This window comes from Chanodichthys erythropterus, chromosome 13 (assembly GCF_024489055.1).
Source record: "Chanodichthys erythropterus isolate Z2021 chromosome 13, ASM2448905v1, whole genome shotgun sequence".
Classification (NCBI taxonomy): domain Eukaryota; kingdom Metazoa; phylum Chordata; class Actinopteri; order Cypriniformes; family Xenocyprididae; genus Chanodichthys; species Chanodichthys erythropterus.
Genome location: NC_090233.1, coordinates 22,309,539 through 22,326,597, shown reverse-complemented (window position 1 = coordinate 22,326,597; position 17,059 = coordinate 22,309,539). Strand labels below are relative to the sequence as shown.

At 41.4% G+C, this 17,059-nt stretch overlaps 1 protein-coding gene across 2 annotated transcripts in view; it reads left to right on the top strand.

Moving 5' to 3' along the window:
* tet3 (tet methylcytosine dioxygenase 3) overlaps nucleotides 1-16,842 on the top strand; it is a 50,288-nt gene extending 33,446 nt beyond the window's left edge. For both annotated transcript variants that reach the window (XM_067406620.1, XM_067406621.1), the window contains 9 exons: nucleotides 216-3,144; nucleotides 4,634-4,724; nucleotides 6,544-6,637; nucleotides 9,050-9,258; nucleotides 9,777-9,927; nucleotides 10,045-10,134; nucleotides 10,386-10,523; nucleotides 10,825-11,173; nucleotides 11,458-16,842. In XM_067406620.1, the coding sequence (XP_067262721.1) occupies nucleotides 216-3,144; nucleotides 4,634-4,724; nucleotides 6,544-6,637; nucleotides 9,050-9,258; nucleotides 9,777-9,927; nucleotides 10,045-10,134; nucleotides 10,386-10,523; nucleotides 10,825-11,173; nucleotides 11,458-13,193 (5,787 nt within the window). In that variant the 3' untranslated portion in view covers nucleotides 13,194-16,842. The remainder of the gene's footprint in view (nucleotides 1-215; nucleotides 3,145-4,633; nucleotides 4,725-6,543; nucleotides 6,638-9,049; nucleotides 9,259-9,776; nucleotides 9,928-10,044; nucleotides 10,135-10,385; nucleotides 10,524-10,824; nucleotides 11,174-11,457) is intronic.
* Nucleotides 16,843-17,059: the final 217 nt, after the last annotated feature.

Genomic DNA, 17,059 nt, shown 5'->3' with positions numbered 1-17,059 from the left:
CAAAATGCTATGATGTTTGTTTTAATTAGTCGGCAATTAATATATTAAAATAGTATTTACTCTTTATTTTTGTATGATGTATTCAATGCATAACACTTTGTTGCTACAAAAGGTTTACAAAGATTTAAAGAATATACACACACTCAGTAGATATATGTAAACTGTCAGTTTGCTGAAGCATTGTCAAGTAACTTATGTTTTTTGCTCTTCTACAGACTGTTTCTGTGGTGGGTTCAGTGGATGGCCCCAGAGGAAGAGGCCAGATGGAAATTGGGTCCCATGACCGCCTGAAAGAAGGCGTGTTAAACCATGAACTGTCTAATGGGCTTAGCAAACATGCAGCAAATGAAGAAAATACTTGTGATGAAGAAGTCAGTGGTGTGGCCAGGGAGCAACACCAGAACAACTTCCATGAGGGGGCTGGATGTATTTCCCAGACACCGGGCTGGGTCCCTGAGCAAGCTGGGAAGTCTTCAAATCCTGAATCTCAACAGGGTGCTTGGAGTGGCCAAAATGCCAGCACACCAGTGAATGATGTGGATATGGAGGATGCACGAACCCTGGTGGCCTTTTCTGCTACTGTTGGCTCACTGCCACCTTACACCAACCATGAAACTTCTCAGACTCCTACAGCTCAGCTGTATGAAAGGTTCCATCAGGAAATGTCTAATGGAGGAGATGAGGCCAGAAAGAAAAGTGTGGATGGTGAGTTGTACCCCCCTGAAGATTTAAACACTCTTCAGGCAGCACTGAACAAGGCCCGTCATGGCCACAAGCCACCTAACTGTGATTGTGATGGCCCAGACTGCCCTGACTACCTGGAGTGGCTGGAGAAGCAAATCAAAATGGTGGCTAACTCCCAGGATAAAGGTTCCTGTAAGATTGCGGGTGCTTCTCCACAGCCACATGCACAGCATCGTTATTCTCAATCCCAACCTCAACAATGTGGAAGTAACCCCTTGTGTATGCAAGACATAAATCCACAGCCACTTGTTAACCAGCCTTCTGCTCCTAGACCCTTTGGCCGACCAGCACCTATTCCCTGCTCCCCTAGTGTTCTATCCATAGCCAAGGAAAGAAATGTTAGCTTGCAAACAGCCATTGCAATTGAGGCTCTGACCCAGTTGTCTGCCACTGTCCCACAAACTGTTGTTTCTCCAGGCGAGTCTTCACCTGCAAATCACCATCAGCATCTGCCAACCTCCTACCCCCAGAGTATGCCACAAGTGGTCTCTTCATCTTCTGGTCCTGTTTTGGCCTCCTCTGCCTCCTCTGCTATGCCACGATCCATCGCTCCAGGACATTACCCCCCGGAGGTATCATCATGGGAGCAGCAGAGACCTCAGTCTCAGGGTGAGGACCCTGCACCTAACTCATCTCACTATGCTTCCCCATACCCATCCTCCAAGTCCCCATTTACAACCATGCACCCATCAACCCCTAATCCCCGACCCCAGCAGTGGAACCAGGGCACAGCTGGAAGCTGCGAGAGAAGCTCCCCTCGGAACCCATGGATGATTGAGAACACAGAGTCCCAGCTTCGTTTTGTAAACCCATCCCAAGGCAGCAGTGACCCAGTATCAGAGCTAAAGCAACTCCTTGGAGACACCGGTGGAAAGTACACCAACTCAGCCTTCAAGTTCCCACTCCTTCACCCCAGCTTGCAGGATGGTCGCAAGGGCAGCCTTGCTGGAGTGCCCCACATTAAACAGGAGGTGGATACAAAGGAGTACCTGGGCTTAGGATGTGCAGTCATGGGCCAGGAGGGGATGGTAAATGGCCAGCAGCTGTTCCAGGGTCAGCCATTTTCACCCACCATTAGGCACTCAACTCAGGCAGCACTACAGCAGCACCTTCATCATAAGCGTAACCTCTTCTCTAATTCTCCTGCCTTTAGTCCATTAGCCCCCATGGCTTGTCAGAACCTTCGTAAATGGTGGCCACAGTCTATCCCAGAGAGTCCTTTAACCATCAAACAGGATCACAAAGAACCCAAAAAGAAAAAAAATGCTCAAAGTTCTCCTCTTCTCAAGCAGCCAGTGGGTGGGCTGTTTGGTCCACTGGGCACACCTCTTCCAAAACCCAAACAGATTGTTATCAAGAAGCATAAACAGAAAGCTTCCCAACCAACTTTTCTCCCACAGAACCAGATTACAATATCGAAACCTCCCTTAATCTCCGCAGGATATGCACCATCCCTGTCTCAGCTTGTTCCATCTCTACCAAGCATGGAAGCTGGGCTTCCCCCCTCTCAGGTGGCTGAGAGCCACCCAGCTCCAGCTCAATCTCAGGAATCCATTTTAAATGGCAGTAGTACACCCATCTCTGAAAACACTCATTCTTCTTCTACCCCTGTGTCAGTCCTTTCACCATCCACCCAGAAGGTGATAGCTTGCTCAGGCCCAGCTGGGCCAAATGACAGCGTCCCAACAAACAGTATCACCCCTCAAACCTCTACAACACAGCCAATTCCTTCTCTGGCTGGCCTCAGTAACCTAGATCCTAAATTTGAAGAGCTGATTCGCCAGTTTGAGGAGGAGTTTGGGGACACCATTTCCTCAGCTTCTGCAGCAGAGACCCCAGAGAATGGCCCTGCTCATCCAGTGGTGACCGAGTCACAACCAAACTCAGGACAAACCAGACCCGAGTCACCATCCCCAACGCAGCCAGTTAACTGCCCTCCTGTTCCCACAAATGAGTCTGAGCCCATGGATGAAGGTCAAAAGGACATGACTGAAAGACTGAAGGAAAAAACACCATTGCCATCTGAGGAGCTCTGTACTGTCAAACAGGAAAGTGAGGAATGTGAGGTGGACGTGAAACCTTCTGGGCAGCTCCCGTCTGTAGCTCAGGATGCATTTCTGGAGCGAAATTACCCCTTCATTACACCATTCTCCCCTCCAACTAAACGTGTAAAGATCGAGTCATCCGGTGGCGTGACTGTGCTCTCCACAACTGCATGTTTCTCTGCAGACAGAGAGGGGGATGATTTGAATACTCCCACCAAGGATATGTTTCCCTCCTCTCCTTCACTTAAAGGTTTTCTTGAGTCACCATTGCGCTACCTGGACACTCCCACCAAGAGCCTACTGAATACACCAGGGAAAAATTCCCAACCTGATTTTCCCATCTGTGACTGCGTAGGTAAGTGTGAGAGAATTCAGAGGGAAAACAAGTCTGGTCAACAAAACTGGGGAAGAGCATTCATATTCTCAAACAGACACTGAGATTTTATGTTATCATAACACAGCACATCACCCCACTCTACATCCCCTTACATTCTACTGATCAGACAATGAGACCCGCTTAGCTAACCCACCTAACCCCTATCTTTTTTATTTATTTTTTAGCTCAATTTATGTTTTATTATAGTTAAGCTTCATTACAATTAGCTTTATTGCTAGTAAATATTAGGGTTAGGGTTATTCCATTAGACTACAACATAGACTAAATTTTGATCATCAAAATACCCTTCAGGAAGCCCCAAATGTTTCTTTTTCATCACGTAATTTCTGCATCAGCACATTTCTCAGGGTAGTGTTGGGCCATGTCTGAGAATGCATGCTCTATCAGGGACCGTGCATTGCTCTGCAGTCTGTTCTCTGTGCCTCTTGCAGAGGAACAATAGTTTTGAAGAAAGGAACCCATTGTAATTCTTTGGGCCAGGGCAGTGCAGCGCCTTCTGTCTGTGCTCAGGCTATTGGTACAGTGAGTACAGCTAGTTTCTCCAAAGGAGGCAGTCACACAATGAAGAGAGTCTGCTCATATATCATATGATATACTGTGGTCAGACATCAAAGATGGGAGGGACTAGGGAGGACAGGGTGAGAAGAGATGTACTGCAACCTCTCAGCTTGGCCCTCGTATGTCTTATTTTGTCATTTCAGAGGTTTTGCTGAACTGTGTGAAAGTTGTCCTGTTGCATTGTAACAACAGCTGACAATTTTTTTCAAATTTCTACTGAAAGATATTCTGATAAGCTATCCTCATTATATAAACCTTATTATACGCGTGATATGTAATTGTCAAAATTATTTGCCAAATATGAAAGAAATCATTTAAGAAAATGTTCATTCAAGGGTAGTAAGCTGTGCCTGAACACTAGTTGGAGCTTGACTGTTACTAAAAGCAAAGGACAATAGAAGGGAGGTTTCCATAGTGAATCCTTATAGCACAGTCAACACCACAGGGAACACCCAGTGCCATTTGATACTTACAACCACACAAAACACGTCACATATGTAGTACATTCAGCAGTTCTACAGTCTTTATATTGATTTTAACATGGGGAATATATCTAGTATATATATTTGACTGTTGTATCATTTTTCTCTCAGTCTGCCATTCTCAAAAGCACTGTTTTTCCTATATTTTTAGCTATTCTTACACTTATTACTGTTACAGTATTTTACGCTGCTGAGTAAGCAGGTAGTATCCACTAGATGTTTTTCTTTTCTCACGAACACTTTTTTCATAAGACTTTCTCTTTTTTGCTCACCCACACACAGGATTGACTCATACTATCATTCTAATGGTATTACACATTAGCAATCTGAATCAACCAATATTACAAGAGTACAAGAGTGTGTCCATGCTTTAATCTGCATTCTCTTTCACTCTTTGTCTCCCTTAGACCAAATCCTAGAAAAGGACGAGGGCCCATATTACAACCACTTGGGGTCTGGGCCAGACATGGCTTCAGTCAGAAAACTGATGGAAGAGAGGTGAGAGGCACGAGTCAGATTCTTGAATCATTATTGGTTCACACTGCATTCCATAATGTCTCCTTCGCACATTTTGTTGTGGGCATATTTTTTTTGCAAACACAACCTACAGGACATGACCTAAGGGCCATGTGAGATCCTACTTTAAAATGAATTTTTATTGAGGGAAATAGCTGGAGAAACTATTTTGAATGTTGAATTTAAAGTTCAGCTTGCTTGCTTATTCTCTAGCAATTGCCTATTCTGTCTTGTATTTTTTTAGTTAGCAAAAAAAGTTGGAGGAAAATATTGTCATACACATACAATGAGTAACAATCAGACAAACTCAAATGAAAATCCATTTATAGATTAAAATATATTTTTCTACTGTTCAAAACAGAAGTTATTAATCTTCAGAAAACACAGAGGAATAATGCTGACCCAACGTCATTTGCTTTAAGAGTTCCCTAGCGACCCTTTCATTGTTCTGAGAGAGTTGTTTGGAAGCTCTGGCAGTTGGATCCTGGCAACAGATTCTTAACCAGCTGAGGATAAGCATCTCTCTTTTCTGCCGTTTGCTCTCCCATTCCCCTCCTCCCACCTTCCTTCTCTATGATCTTGTCCCCAGGGAATTCCTGACCCAGAATCCAACAGGAGAAACAGGAAATATTGGCATCAGCAGATCGACACAGGGGAGAGACAGGGAGATAGAGAGACAATGAATAGCAGGGGGAAAGAGAAAGAATTTAGAGGAAATTAAAGGAGGAGATGAAGTGATGAAAAGGCTGGGGTATATATATATATATATATATATATATATATATATATATATATATATATATATATATATATATATATATATATATATATATATATATATATATAAAGGGTACATATTAAAGCTTGAAGCAATGAGTATCCTGTAGTATTCTCTTTACAGGAGCACTATCATATAGGGTTCATATGTTCAAAATGTTCATTCTATGCGTTAAATCACGTTAAATTGCTATAAATGAGATTACCTGATATACTGTATTCCCTGAGGACTAAAAACTTTTAATAATACTTTAATGATCCTGTGATCATTCAGAAGTGGAATATGAAGAGGAATATGAAAAGCTCCACAGGGTGTTGCCCCCTTTCCCCTGTAAGCATACAGAACCTAAAACTTCCTTGACCCATTTGGATAGAGTATCTTCACATTTGCTGACCTCTGGTACACTTGTCCACTCTCATTGCTTTATTTGAGAGCTGATTGAGGGCATAGTGGCTGTAATTTCTATAGCCTGAGTCATCTCCTCTGAGATAGAGGGGGAGCTGGTTGGTAGAGGAAGAACCTCCCCTTTGTTTGTCTGTCAGACAGTGGCTATAGCCTTCTTAAGCCTAAGCCTGACCCCTTTGTGGCCTTTGACCTTATAGCCCACCCCTGTGGATCTTAGAAGCTTATCCACCAGACTGTGTAGTTATAACTGACAGTATTTATACTTCCCACATGCTGCTGTCATGCTCATGCCCTGAGAGTTTTTATTTGAGGAGACAAGCAATTGTTGACTGCAAACATGGGCCATCATATACAAATGTGTGTAGTAGAACTGAGTATCAAATGTAACCGTTCAATACATTTCAATGTATCACAATATCATCATTCATATTCATAATATCATAAAGCTATACCAAACTCTTCACATTGGCATGACTGCCTTAAATCCAAATAATCCAAAGTATAAAGTGATTTAAAATGAGTCTTCATTAAGATTGAGTAGTGCTGTTGTATTCATGTTGCATTATTAAACTGTAATTTGAGTTACCTTTATCCCCTTCTCTCCCCTTATTATTCCAGGTATGGAGAGAAGGGTGAAGCCATTCGTATTGAGAGGGTGGTTTACACAGGGCGAGAAGGAAAGAGCACTCAGGGATGTCCTATCGCTAAGTGGGTAAGTGTGGATATCTACATATTTGTAATATCAACTAGTCGGGTTACCTGACTGATTGGAAAACATTTAAAGGGTTTTAAACAGATTTAAAGGGTTAGTTCATTCAAAAATGAAAATTATGTCATTAATTATTCACCCTCATTTTGTACCAAACCTGTACGACCTTTGTTCATCTTTAGAAAATAAATTAAGATATTTTTGATGATATCCGAGAGCTTTCTGATCCCCCATAGACAGCAACGCAATTACCACTTTCAAGGCCCAGAAATGTAAAGACATTGTTAAAATAGTCCATGTGACTACAATGGGTCAACCTTAATTTTATGAAGCGTCGAGAATACTTTTTGTGCACAAAGAATAATAAAATAACGACTTTATTCAAGAATTTTTTTCTCTTCCGTGTCAGTTTCCAATGCTTCACGTGAGCACCACGACATAAGCGTGTAGTGCTGATGCAGAGGCCGGGCAATACTGAGTCGGCGTTCTGACATAGAACCCGGAAGCGCACCACTGTGTTTACAAAAGCATCGGAGGCTAACACTGAAGAGAAGAATTTTTTTTTTGCACAAAAAAAAAATTGATCATCAAAAATACCCTAATTTGTGTTCTGAAGACGAACGAAGGTCTTACGGGTTTGGAATTAAATGAGGGTGAGTACTTAATGACAGAATTTTCATTTTTGGGTGAACTAACCCTTTAAAGGTCCCATTGTATGAAAATGTAATTTTATGAGGTTTTTTAACATTAATAGTTCCCCTAGCCTGCATATGGTCCTCCAGTGGCTAGAAAAGGCGATGGGTGTAAACCGAGCCCTGGGTAAATTGAGAAAATGAAAGCGCAGATGGCCCAATCTGGAATCTTCCCTATATGTTGTCATATGGGGAAAGATTTCCCTTTCTCTGCTTTGCCCGCCCATGAGAAAATTAGCTAATACAGTGAGATTCGAGCACAATATATATATATATATATATATTTTTTTCCCCTCGAGAGACATCATGCCTTGTAAACGAGCGAAGCATGGCAGTTGCTCAGTGTTTGGATGTACAAATGAACACCTTAGTATTTTTTAGTTCCTTCATCCGAGCTTATGAAGAAACAGTGGGTTAATTTTATTTTCTCTGGTAATGCACTGATACAACTTCCCAAAGTTTTGTATGTCTGTGCCACACATTTCACCAACGACTGTTTCCTCAACGTGGGCCAATACAGCCCAGTTACTGTCGCTAATGTAAAGGTAGACAGAATCAAGTATGTGCATGAATACACACACTGTAATGCGATAACTTTGTTGTTTGGATAACTGTTCTGCTGTTGGCACACGCGATATCCACATTTCCAGATTGCAGAGCTTGATGTAATTGTAATAAGATTGCAAAAACTTTTAAGATTTATGAAATATATAATATGTAAACAAATAAATGATGTTGGCATGGTAGCACATTTTCCACAATGGCACCTATCCGAAAAGGTATTTGTTATAATGGCAGAGGTCTGACTAATTTGGTTGCACTGGTTACTGTCTATAGCTTATATATATATATATATATATATATATATATATATATATATATATATATATATATATATATATATATATATATATAATATGTACGATAGCAAATCAGAGCAACATGAAGAGCCAACGGTGTAGGCTAGCATTAGCTACATGATAATAACTGTAACAGCATACTTAAACCAACTAAATTACCGTATCCAGATACAATGTTTTAAACTAACCATTTGGAGACATCCTGCTGAGTTGCAACTTCGTCAACCGTTGCTTCTCCATCCGGATCAGATTCTGGGTCAAATGGAAAAGCTTTAACGACTGTGTGTATACAAGCCATTGCAATACATCCACTGTCAACATTAGCGCATGGTACAGTGGCCATGAGCTGGTTAAGGCCACACCCACCCTCCACCTTGCCCCGCCTTCTCTCCTCCTCATTAGCATTTAAAGCTACAGACACAGAAAAGGCACGTCCTGAGGAAACCTCATTGTGGGACTGGCTTGTAGTGGCTGAAATTCTGCACCAAGGCTGAATTTCGGGAAAGAGACTTAAGATACAGTACTAGGGACCACTTAGGTCTATATAAAAGCATCCAGAAAGTAGCATGACATGGGACCTTTAAGATGGTTTGGAGTTCATTTGAGCCAAACAAGTATGTTTCTTAGAAGCCTTCTGGCATTCAAAAACAGCAAGTCAGCATGCACTGTGGGACTATTTTGAACTTCAAACATCACAAGACATGACATAGCAGTCAAAGACGTTTCTTTGAATCATTTCTTTACATTGTAACCCTGCCTGAGTGGGAAAATAATTTACAAGTTTACATACATTTTCTGTCTTCTTGCTGTAAACGCACCTACAGATTAGCATCTACCATATGTCTTCATCGTTCTCTCTGTAGGTGATTCGTCGCAGCAGTGAGAAGGAGAAATTGTTATGTGTTGTGAAGCAACGGCCTGGGCACCACTGTGCCAATACTGTTATTGTTGTTGTCATCTTGGCCTGGGAAGGCGTGCCCCGTGCTCTGGGAGATAAACTATACAGAGAACTCACAGAAACCATCATTAAATATGGCAACCCCACCAGCCGCCGCTGTGGACTCAATGACGAGTGAGTTTTGAACACAACTGATATGTTTTATGTTTTTTTTTTTTTTGTCTTTTGTGTCTTCGAGTGCTGTAGTAAAGAGGTCACAGGAAATTTGGGTGGACTATATTTGTTTAATGATTAAAGTTGGACCTGATGAAGTATCCATGTTATATCACACGTGCATCGATCAACCATCTGGTGGAGTTATATTGGATGATTTACTGTCAAAATTTTACTGATTTACTTGTTGACCTAAGGACAATTTCTGAATCATTCCTTTGATTATATTAGGGACATTATAAGCAGTTTAACAGCATTTTCTAGACTGTTTTTAGAGTCATTGTAAAATAATGAAATAAGTGTTTATGCAAATCACATTATTGACTGATATTGCAGAGCTCTTACATCACAAATTCAGTTTAATCACACAAGGCAGTACTGTAATCAAGCATTATTTAAAGAAAAGCCCCAGAGTATGTCATCTATTGTAAGAGTTTATAGTGATTACTAATTCAATTCATGGTGGGTGCCTTTTGCAGTCGAACCTGTGCATGCCAAGGGAAGGACCCAGATACCTGTGGAGCTTCCTTCTCTTTTGGCTGCTCCTGGAGCATGTACTTCAATGGATGCAAGTATGCTCGAAGCAAAAACCCTCGCAAGTTCAGACTTCAGGGAGACCACCCCAAAGAGGTTAGTTGCACATAAAGAAGGTGAAAATAATACTTTAATGTAATTGGTGGTTGTTTTTATAAGCCCAATAAAAACAGCCAAGGGTTTTTATTTTTATTTTTTTGTTTTTTTGTACAGGAGGACGATCTCAGGGATAACTTCCAAAACTTGGCCACACATGTGGCACCTATATACAAGCGGCTGGCTCCCCAGGCCTACAGTAACCAGGTTTGTTTGACTATTAGAAATAGTCAGTGTAGTCACACTACACTGATTTAATGTGCCTGAATGGTATGAACTGTGAACCATTCAAACAGCTTTTCTGGTAATTGGTTTGGTAGGGTTTCAAGTGTTCAAAAAGTTTATGCTTTTAATATTTTAGAACTTTATATTTATACAGTGAATTACGAAATCAGGAAGTGTGAAAAAAATAAACTAAAAATTTATTTATTTACAATATTTTTGTGTGTGTTACTCAGTGTTTAAATGAGAACATTGCTTCAGACTGTCGGTTGGGCTTGAAGGAAGGACGGCCATTTTCAGGAGTCACTGCATGCATGGATTTCTGTGCCCATGCTCACAAAGACCAGCATAACCTCCACAATGGCTGCACTGTGGTACATTTTTCATTTTCACTTATGTGTACATTTTTATCTATATATAGATGTTTTACTTAATTTTTATGTAAGTTCTAGCTAGGGCTGTACTGTAATCACTGCATGGAGTACTAATGTACAGTATATGCATAGTGAATTAGTCCTGTAAAAATAAATTAAATAAAAATGATTCACTTGTCGAGTTTAGATTTGTGTTTTGTACATTTTTATGTACAATTGGCAGTAGGTATTAGATGCACCCTATGGTGGAAGTAGTTGCTATTTACTTTAGCCTTACACTTCCATATTTTGTTACTTCTAGGTGTGCACTCTTACAAAAGAGGACAATCGCACAGTGGGCACAATTCCAGAAGATGAGCAGCTGCATGTGCTTCCACTCTACAAAATCTCTACAACCGATGAATTTGGTAGTGAGGAGAACCAGCGTCTCAAAATGCAAACAGGAGCCATCCAGGTGCTTTCTAACTTCCGGCGAGAGGTTAGAAAACTTCCAGAACCTGCTAAATCCTGCCGACAACGTCGGCTGGAGGCCAAAAAGGCAGCATCAGAGAAGAAGAACAGGAAATTGCAGCTTGCAGAAACCCCAGAGAAGACTGTCAAAATGGAGATGCACCACGTGGAGTCACCCCATCCTCAGCAAGGCAATAAAGGTCAGTGGTTAAATATCAGTTTACCTCTATATACATAAAGTAGTTTATGTAAAATTCCAATTCGAAGGGAGTTCTGTAAATTAATGGTTGTTCAAAGTAAATGATAAACCATTGATTTTGCTGAAGTGGGAGTATTTTAGAGATGCTGGACACAGTTCTGTTATTATTTGAATGGAATTTGCCATTCCAGTTGATGGTTTTGAATTTAAGCTCTAAAACTAACACTCAGTAACTATAAAGTATACATTTAAAATATAATGTTTTCTTGTTTATCTGTTATCTAGCTATTCCAAAACAAGAGGTGAAACCAACCATCAAAAAAGAGCCTGTCAACCATTTCCAGCCCTTCAATGGAGCCATACATGGCTACCCAGCACTAGGGAACGGCAAGACAACCCCTGATCCCCACAGCATGAGCAGTCCGTTCTCCTACCCTGGTAACTATGCAAGAGGTTGCATCCCTACCAACAGCCAACCTCCTGCACAGAGCCCAATCAACGGCTTTCACCCTAACCTCCAAGAAATACGATATGGTTATTACAACTACCCTCCTAGTGCACTTTTTCCTCCTGAGCTCTTGGGATATGATAAAGGTGTCTGGCCAAAAGCTGGAGATCCCTCTTCCACACCATTTGAACAAAAGCCAGATGTTCACTGTCTCCAAGCCAAACTGGCTCAGGCCTATCCCAGCCGTCCTGGGCAGTCACAGCAACAAATGGCTGATGCATCCATTCAAGGCTACCCACACCCTTCTGAGGTTTCGCAGTCTCCTGTTCCACCCAGCCATACTCCATCATTGTCACTTGAGCAGACCCACCGCTCAACACCTATTATCAAGCAGGAGCCCATGGATGTGCCACTATATGATGGCAGATCAAATGGGCAAGCTCAGAGCTGCCCTAGCACGCCCAGTACCACACCAAATCCTGACGGCTGGCCTGAGCACAAACCAAATGGCAGCATAGTCTCTAAAGGCTGGGATGCAAACATCAGAACTGGTCCAACTAATTCTCCCTTCACTCCAGATAAGCAGAGGCTCCACCAGCAACACCCACACCAACATGAACACCCTCAGTATCCACAGAAGCAACAGTGGAATTCCTATCCCTGCCCTAACACTCTAATGTCATCCCCTGCCCCTTCTCCGTCCCCATCCTTAAAAGGCGGTCCATCACCTGCACCCTCTCCACACCCATCCACCCCAAGACAGTGGGGTAGCCCTGCCCCTAGTCCACAACCTAAAGCATGGAGTCCTTACGGTCCCATGGGTTACGGCACTGGTGGTATCAGGCAAGGCAACCCTGCTGGTGCTTTCCCTGATAAAATGCTTTCCCAGGCAGGTGGGAATTGTGGCTCTGCACCTCTGGGACTCCAGGAGAAAGCCTGGAAATCTGGTGGTGCATCAGCAGCAGGCAGCACACCATCTCCGGCACCTGAGGGACGCTTGTTTCCTGATGCACTGCAAAGGTCAAATGGTCAGGCCTGTTGGGACAGTGAGGCAGAGACCCAGAGTGAACGTGATCCTGAAGAGGAAGAGGTGTGGTCGGACAGTGAACACAACTTCTTGGATCCCAACATTGGAGGAGTTGCCGTGGCCCCTGCTCATGGCTCTATCTTGATTGAGTGTGCCCGTCGGGAGCTCCATGCCACCACGCCACTTAAAAAGCCTGACCGTTCTCACCCAAGCCGCATATCCCTGGTCTTCTACCAGCACAAGAACCTGAACCAGCCCAGCCACGGTCTGGCTTTGTGGGAATCCAAGATGAAACTCCTGGCCGAGCGAGCACGACAGCGGCAACAAGAAGCAGCTCTTTTGGGTCTCTCACAGGAAGATATTAAGGCCTATGGGAAAAAGCGCAAATGGGCAGCTGGATCAGCAAGCCCATCCCCTGGACAAACCAAGGACAAACGAGACGGTGTGATGACACGAATGGCACCCACACAGCATACCACCACCATAGTCACAGTTTCACCTTACCCGTCCACACAGCTCACTGGTCCTTACAGTCGATTTGTGTGAACTGTTGTAAACTGTTGCCCCCTAGAGCCAGAGATGGGAATAGAAATGATAAGGATCATGAATCTTACACCATTACCATTTACTTCCCCTCTTCTAGCTCTAACACCTCTCTCAGGCCACCACAAGGGAGGGATAATAGAGGAAGGGGCACTTTTTCACTTTTTTTCTTTTACCTCAAATTTTGGCAGCAGTTTGGGAGCTCCCCAAACGGACATGCTGTCTATGGTGCTCTTGCTCTCTCCAACGTGAGAGGGATTTCCATAGCTACCCCTCCTTAAGTGAATTTGATGATCCTAATTATTATTGCTCTATTATCAATATTATTACAATTGCTATTGTTACTGTCAACGTTGATATTACAGGTATTGTTATTATATTATGAAGATGACTATTTTTTATTTTAATGTTATTGTTTTTCTCATCATTTTTATTAATATTATGATTTTTGTTTCCCCTTTTGACTAAGAGGGACTTCCTTTCTTCATTCTCGCTTGTTCATTATGAACATGAGAACAAGCTATACAGCATTTTATTGTCGCGCTTTTCGCCTCCCAACCCCACCAATCTCTATATTAATGAAGCGCCTTCACATCATTGCAAGTCACATTTATGTGACTGCATTAAGGCAACTATAGAGCATTTGCTCTATATTGCACTAGTCACTGAACACATGCACAAGAAAGAGAGGGCCAGACACAAGCTTGGGCCTTTCTGTTTGGTGCCACTCTAATGAAATCTGTAAAGTCTCTCATCCCTTCAAATGGTGCTTCTTCTCAAGTGTCTCTAATTTTGCTCTCACAATATCGAGGCAGGTGCTGGACCTGGGTGCTCTTTAGCAGCAGATGTCAGTCATGTTCAGTGACAGGGACCTCCCAGTCCCAGTAATTGGCTCAACCTTCCATCATGTCACCTGATTGGTGCTGACTCATTTGCCTGCAGTTTCATTGGCCATTCTTCACTTCCCATGCAACATTTTTAGACTAAGTTCTCTAAGGTGCTGATAGTGCTAGCAAAAATCCACCTACATAAAACCGCCCTAAAGAGCTACAGATAACCCACCTTGGGTCTTAAGCTTGTGATTTCCACATAGACTGAACAATCCAGACACGGCTCAAACAGGGAATTCTAAAATCATCGGCCAATTCTGATTGGCTTGAAATTCTGCAGTCTCTGCTTGATTTACCCTAGATATGTTCAAATTGACTGTAGTGCAAAGACTTTCAGCTAAAGTAGGCAAGAAATCAGTATTTCAGAAAAGTGACTTGCTGCAAAATTGTCACTACAGATGAGTATCTATAGATTTGAAACGTCAGTGGATCTGGTTGGTTTCAGTCAGCAGACTGTCCAAAAAGATCTGCACAGGGTTCACGCTAAAGGGGGACTTTCCTAACTGGTTCCCTTTAGTGTCGAATAATTGGTTTTATGGATGTATTCCCAACACAATTGGCCCTGTGTTAACTGACCATGTCTTCCATGTCCCGATTTATCTGTAGTTACCCAATTGTGATGATGATTTTATTCCAAGTTATTATTTTGGGGATATTTTCTTACCCACTGCTGGGAAAACCCACCAGCCTAACAGACAGAGCACATTTCATGGAGTTGGTGCTACTATGAATATTTTATGCTCTTGTAAAGTTGCCCCTCTCATTGTAAACAGCCCTCTTCTCTCTTTTTGCCCTGAGAGATCACCCACACCTGGAATTTATGGTGCTGAATGGCAATGCATACAGTTTCAGCTCAGTTGTTTGTGCAAGTGTATGTATAAGTACACAATGCGTGTGTGTGTGCATTTTTGTATGGATTCCTAAACATGCACGCTGGTTAGAATGTATGTGTGCCAGTGTGAATGCCTGTCTGTGAGCTTCATGCAATGCAGGGCTACCGCTGGTTTACACAGGGCTGTAAGATGCTTGACACTCACAGAGGAGAGATCCTGGTGCTCATTAAGTGGTCCTAAAGCTCTTTACCTCATGTTGTACAGACACTGGTCCCAGTCGCAACATGCTACAAACACACGGGCGCTACAGTCTGCAGGCTTGCTGCCTACATCCACATTCGTACCTACTTTTTTATTATTATTTATTAATATGATAATGATGATGATTATTGTTATTGTGATTGCTGTCATTTTTATTTTTGGGTTTATTCATTTTAGAGAAATTGTAAATATTGAAGAGAGGATTTTATAAAAGCACTTTTAATCTTGATTTTAATGAGGAGGAAAAAAAATAAGAACGGATTATTGACAACTTGAAACCTAGTTTTTGTTTTAAAGGAATTTTATTGGGAGAGATAGAAATGTAAATAGTTAAATATTTAGGTAAGATTATTTAACTGGTGAGGGATGATGGCCTAATCATGAATGATTCCTGAATTTTTAGTCTTCAGTTGTTTGTATGTCAAGCCGTCAACAACAGGCCACAAAGCAGGATGCTTTGTCGGTCTACTCAAGATACTGCTGTCCTTCCTTTCGTGAGTACTGTACTTACACCAATACCTCTGTACTACCATCGTCACCGGCTTCCTTCCCCTGCATCCGATCCACCTCTGTATACCATAAACTATTGGAGAACAAAGAAAAAAAAAATGTGAACATGTTGACTAATATAGTTCGCAAGGATTCAGGACTTTTGTTTTGAAAGGGAGTGGAAGTACATCACTTTTACATGAAAATTGCCCATAGAACCGAAAAGAATATCAGGTTTAAACTTGCAGTTTGAAATGTGACCGCTTTCAGTTTAAATCTCCAGGTAGATCATGTAATGCTGATTTTTTTTTTTTTTTTTTTTTTTTTTTTTATTATTATTATTATTTTTTTTTTTATTAAATATTGTGTGGGGTAAGTTTTACAGAATTCTGAGCCTGCACTGACATTATATTATCTAGATTGTCACTTGTTCTCGGAGATGTGAGACTTGCCCCTGAAGTTAAGAAAAAAAGCTGAGTTTCAATACTGCAATTTCATTCACCCTAAATGGCTTTTGAACCATGGTGCTACCCCCTAGTGTTCACTGTGGAAATGACTCTCGGCAAACACTGTTGCTGCAGTTCTTGGGCTCTTAAATTGACATTTGAACTCGTTTTGAGAGTATTTGAGAGGAAACCTATATGGTGCTGATCATTTTTAAATCTTTTTACATGGTTATTTCTGAAACACTTCTGATGGTCGCAGTTTTTAAAAAAAAATAAATAAATAAAAAAGCACTCCAACTGCTCCAGTTTCCCTTTTTAGCCATCACCATAAATAATTGAAATGGTACTTGAAGAGCATGATGGCAGGTGGAGGAATAGGTACTCTCATGCTTTTGATGTGAATAGACTGTTAATTTAATATTCTGGTGCTACCTAAACTGCCCAGAAATGTGTTTTCACCCATTCTGAAATTTTATACATTTTGTCATTTTATTGAATATACTCATTCTTTTTCTTTACTCACATCTACCCTTTGGCCACAATGTCACACAAACGCATACAAACACACACAAACACAACACTCAAACACACACACACACACAATACTCTGCCCCCTCTCTCAGCACTCACAGTTATGAGTATAAATCATGCCCAGTTTTAAACATCAAAAGGACAAAATGTCTAAAAAAAAAAAAAAAAAAAAAAAAAAAAGAAAAAGAAAGAAAGATAAAAACTGGCAGCTACATTCCTTTATGAGTTAAAGATTGTTCTTGGTTCTATTTTTCATGTTGAGTATGCAGTATGTAAAAAGTGTTATCTTTTGTTTGGTCTCTCTCCTTGTAGCTGTATGGTGTATTATGTGAATACATAGTGTATGTGGTAAGATCCACAATACTGTTTTATGTTCTAAACTAAGAAAAAAAAATAAAAATAAAAAAAATTAAGAACTT